The sequence below is a fragment of the Branchiostoma floridae genome, chromosome 12 (genome assembly GCF_000003815.2).
Source record: "Branchiostoma floridae strain S238N-H82 chromosome 12, Bfl_VNyyK, whole genome shotgun sequence".
NCBI classification, from domain to species: domain Eukaryota; kingdom Metazoa; phylum Chordata; class Leptocardii; order Amphioxiformes; family Branchiostomatidae; genus Branchiostoma; species Branchiostoma floridae.
The window spans coordinates 17,323,553-17,328,276 of NC_049990.1; the positions used below are offsets into that span (position 1 = coordinate 17,323,553).

General features: G+C 47.5%; 1 protein-coding gene across 1 annotated transcript in view; it reads right to left on the bottom strand.

Annotated features, from left to right (window-relative positions):
* The window catches only part of LOC118427080, a 3,215-nt gene extending 1,838 nt beyond the window's left edge, over positions 1-1,377 (bottom strand). Inside the window, exons 1-2 of the mRNA XM_035836717.1 lie at positions 480-1,377; positions 17-294 (exon numbers count right to left, since the gene is read on the bottom strand). Of these exons, the coding sequence (XP_035692610.1) occupies positions 17-294; positions 480-1,377 (1,176 nt within the window). The remainder of the gene's footprint in view (positions 1-16; positions 295-479) is intronic.
* Between the last annotated feature and the right edge of the window lie 3,347 nt (positions 1,378-4,724).

Consider the following 4,724-nt stretch of genomic DNA (forward strand, 5'->3'; position numbering starts at 1 on the left):
CAGGTTTGATGATGACGTTTGTCATCTGTTTCAGTTCCACTAGAGCTTTGCGCTCTAGCTCTGAGACGTTCTTCTTGTGTGGTTCTGACGTGGTTTTTTGGTGTTCCAGAATTTCTTGGTCCACTGCCATGATGAACGTCTCTAAGGCTGGGTCTCTGTGTGTGGGCGGGTTCCAGTTGCTTTTTTCTTTGAATCTTGTGGGCTCTGATCTGTCATGGTCGGCGAAGAATTCTCTCAGGCGGAGGCGTCTGAAGAATGCATGGATGTCTTGTATGAGTTCTTGTCGGTTGTAGTCTGAAGGGGTTGGGCAGAAGTTGAGTCCTTTGGAGAGAACGGATGTCTGGGCGTCGGTCAGTGGTAGATCTGAGAGATTTACCACTGTATCCCTCGCGGTTTCTTGGAGCGCGAGTAGTCTCTCTCTCCGGCGCCTTTCTTTTTTCCTCCTCCGTTTCTCTCTGATAGCCCTCCTGCGAGCAAACCTTCTATGGCGGCGGCGAGCCTTGTGATGGGGTTTTCTCGCCGAGCCTTGGGCTGAGGAGGTTTCCCACGGACCTGACGCCGACCCTGCGGCTGTTGGTAGTTCTTGGACGCTTGCTTGGTGGTCTTTGCGTCCTTCTCCGTGGCTTGCCTCTGCTGCTGGCGGGTCTTGACTGGGGCCCCCCCTCTTCGTGGGGGGTTGTCTCCGTTTTTTGGGCCCATTTTCTTGGGTGCATCCTGAGCTCGAGTGTTGACGAGTTCCTTGTCTCGCTGTAGTTTCTTGTCTCTCTTCTTGGTGAGCGCAGCTCGTCTGTTGTCCTTGAACGTTTCCACGTTCTTTTCCAGGATGTCTTGTGCATCTTGCGGGAGTTTTTCAACTTCCCTGTTGAGGCTGGCGATGTTGTTGTCCAGGTCGGCTTCTGCAGAGCCGTAGAACTCAATGATGAGTGTCATCAGAGTCTTCGAGGTCTCATGCAGTGTTTCGTTCCATCGGCGTTGGAACTCAGGGCTGGTGGTGCCAATGACGGCTGTCTTCTCGATCTTCAGCCCCATCGGTACAAGATCTTCCTCGAGGTATTTGAGAAGTGTTTCTCGGTGCATTTCATACCTCACCATCTTGTCCGTAGTCTTGATCAGCTTTCTTTGGAGCGGGATGTGTTCCTTGGCCAGCGGACGTCCGTTCTTCTGTTGGACCTGTGGCTTGGCGATGACCCGCTTCTTGTTTGCTGGTTCTTGTTCTCGGACGGAAGTGCTCGATCCGTCCTCTCGCTGTCTCTTCTTGTCAGCTCTCTCTGTGTAGGAGCTTCTCTCTTCGTCATTTTTTCTAGTCGTAGTCTCCAAGCCGGATCTACCGACATCAGTCGATGATACGGCATCCTCCCAAAGTGTGGTAGTAGACATGGTCGATAAGGCGTCAGAAGGATGACGGCTGAGACACAACGGTTACCGGTTTCGACCTTTTATTCAAAAGTCTTCATCAGAATGACAAGAGAGTGGTACCGCACTGGCTTTTATAGCCTCTACTCTAGTTAGGGCGGGGCGCCCTGAGCAGTTAGGGCAGGAGATAGCCAATCAGATTACAGGATATCATATTGCACTAGCTATGTGGCCAATCAGAGTATAGGGTTCAATGGCCAATCAGCTTACAGGATATCGTTATGCACTGGATAGATCTGGCCAATCAGAGCGTGGTCCATTGTTCTCCCGGCCAATCAGCTTATGGGATGTCATCTTGCACTGGCTGTATGGCCAATCAGAGTATTGGGTTCAGTGGCCAATCAGCTTACAGCATATCGTTTTGCACTAACTAGATTTGGCCAATCAGAGCCTATGTCTAGTCAGGTCAGGGCGCTCTGAGCGTAGTCCATTGTTCTCCTGACCAATAAGGTAGTTCGTCTCATAGACGATTGTTCTACTGGCCAATCAGGTTACATTTAGTGCCCTATGCCCTTTGTTCTATGACATCATCCGTTAGGCGGGAGATACAGACATGGAGTGCGGTACGGCTAACTATGAGCACTTGTACAGAGGTAAAAACAAGACTTGTCTATGCATACATGGCTGTGACTATTACAAAAGAGACAATAGTAAATATGCTGTAGTCTTAGCTTGCCGTGTGGAGAGGAGTTGGCCCCAGTCGTCCTTTGTAGAGTTGTCCTCAGGTGGAGTCTGTCGCGTCTCGGATCCGTTCCATGTGGATGGTAGGATGCTAGTGACCGGCTAATGTGGCGATTGAGTGTTCATTGGGTGACGGTCACGACGAGATGCTACTCTTCAAACCCTGGTGATCTCTAAGGACTCCTGGTTCAGGCCCTCTGGATGTAGTGTTCTGAGTTGATGAATCCAGTAGGACTCCCGTTGCAGGCGGCGTTGTCTTGTGGTGTCTTCATGTCCTGTGTAGCGTAGTTTTTCGATTCCAAGAACTTCAAGGTCTGCAGTGTTGTGATCTGTGAGGTTGAAGTGGGCTGATACCGGAGTGTCCTTCTTCGTGTTGATGGATGATCGATGGCCGTTCAGTCTATTGGCCAACGTTTGTTTGGTCTCGCCCACATATTGTAGCCCGCATTTCTTGCATTGGATGAGATAGACGATGTTTCTGCTTTGGCAATTGATGTGGTTCCTGATGAGATGACGCTCTCCCGTGCGGTGGCTTGTGAAGTAGTTGATCTTCTTGATGTGGGTACAAGTGGAGCACTTGTTTCTTCCGCACGGGAAGGACCCCGAGGGAGTGAATTTTTTCAGGAAGTTCTTGTCCTCCTTCGGGATCTGGGCTCTTACTAGGAGATCCTTTATGTTTTTGTTGCGGCGATAGGCAAACAGTGGTGAATCTTTGAATATGTCCTTGGTTCTTGTGGAGAGTTGCAGAAGGTGCCAGTATTTTCTGATGATGGTCTGTAGTGGCGGAAGGTGTGGACTATATGTGGTGACCAGGACTGTACGTTCTTGTGGTGGTGTCGGCCCCTTTTCCTTCAGTGTGTCTTCGCGGGGGCGTTCTTGTGCACGCGTGATGGCGTCGTCCAGTAGGGCTTCTTCATAGCCCCTTTGCTGGAAGTGTTGCCGGAATTCTGCAGCCTTTTCCTTGAATCTGGGTGTGCTTGAGCAGATGCGTCTTAGACGTAGGAACTGACCGTAGGGAATCCCCTGCTTGCAGTGTTTGGGATGGGAAGAGTTTCTGAGTAGGTACTGGTGCTTATCTGTCGGTTTTGTGTAGAGGTCTGTTGTAATTTCCCCCTCCGAAATGATGACGGTGACGTCTAGGAAGTTGATCGAGGTTTTGGATGTTTCCACTGTGAACTTAATTGTCCTGTGGGCTTCGTTAAGGTCTTGGATGAAGGCCTTTAATTCTTCCTCTGATCTTGTCCAGACTATCTCTCATTAAAGTGTCATACAAATATATAATATAGTTCTTTCCTCTTAATCTTCCACACGTACTTCTGCTGTAACAGCATAATAGTCTTTAGACAGTATTGTGCTTTGTTAGCCAAACAATCTGCATAAGTCTTTACACGTACGTTTGTAACAGCATTACGTATACTCATCGCTACATTAGTTCTCAGTGTAAAGATAGTCTACTATGGAAGTATACTACAACCTCCGAGGCTAAAGAACACTTCTTACCTGCCTTCCTTTCTCTTTGCATTGTAACCCTGTTCGTATAATAAATAAAACATTATTGATCTGATTTATGTGCCTAGCAAAAAAAAAAAAAAATTCAAAACATAAATCGGATGAGTCAAGTATTAAAGAGCCAAGTATGTGGTGAGACTATGCAGTAACGTTCTTATACATACTGAAAGTTCCCTTCTTCTTCACGTACAATGTTGCCACCTATTCTGTACTTTGGGTAGTTGAGGGTGTACATGTTTTCGTCATCCCTTCTCTTTCTCTACTCCATGTTGGCATGATCGCTGAAATGCATGGCAGCTAGGATCGTACAGGGTGATTACTAGTAAACCAGAACAGGAATGCAGGGTGATACTTTAGTTACTAGCAGAGGAAAAACCAAAACCATTCTAAAGGAGACATAAAGGACTCCAGTTTGACATAGGAGCATACACGGGATGCATAGGTCCAAAAATATAAGACATATGATTACCTGCATTGCAACCCTTGTATGTAAAAATGATACATCTTCGGCGCAAAGTGAATGATCTGTGCATGGTAGGCCTCCACGTATGATATCTAGTAGTCTGGAGACATACATTGGATGTCCTTGAGAGCTTCTTGTTTGATGATTTTTTTTCCAGCTCAACAGACATCTTTGTATCTAAATAACTCACTCATCTAAAGAACGCGTGTAACAAGAAATGTGAATTGGTATTTTGCGTTTTGCCTCAGTCTTCACTTTCAAGAAATTAAAATAAGTAGCTCGTAACTTTTACAACCCGGTTCAACAAAACACTTGCAGTTGCCATGTCTGTATTTACATTGACCGAAAAAACCTTCGTATAGAAAGTAAAGTTACTAGCCCGTGGAGACGGTAGTCGCCCATGGTGACCCTTGTCATGCCATATTTCCAGGCTATGGGAGGCCCCTCAATGGTCAGCTGGCACAGGTGGTTAGCACCATAGCCAAATACGTCGCCTCTGTCCATCATACCAAAAGTGTTGTAACCTCCACAGACAACGTCTGTGAAATGGGCTGCGATGCTTCATGGGGACGGGTTCAGTGGCGACTCTGGAAAACAGTGTACTCACCACTGGACGATCTTCTTAATAGGCGTCGCCCCGTTTGCCCCCCCCCCCCAA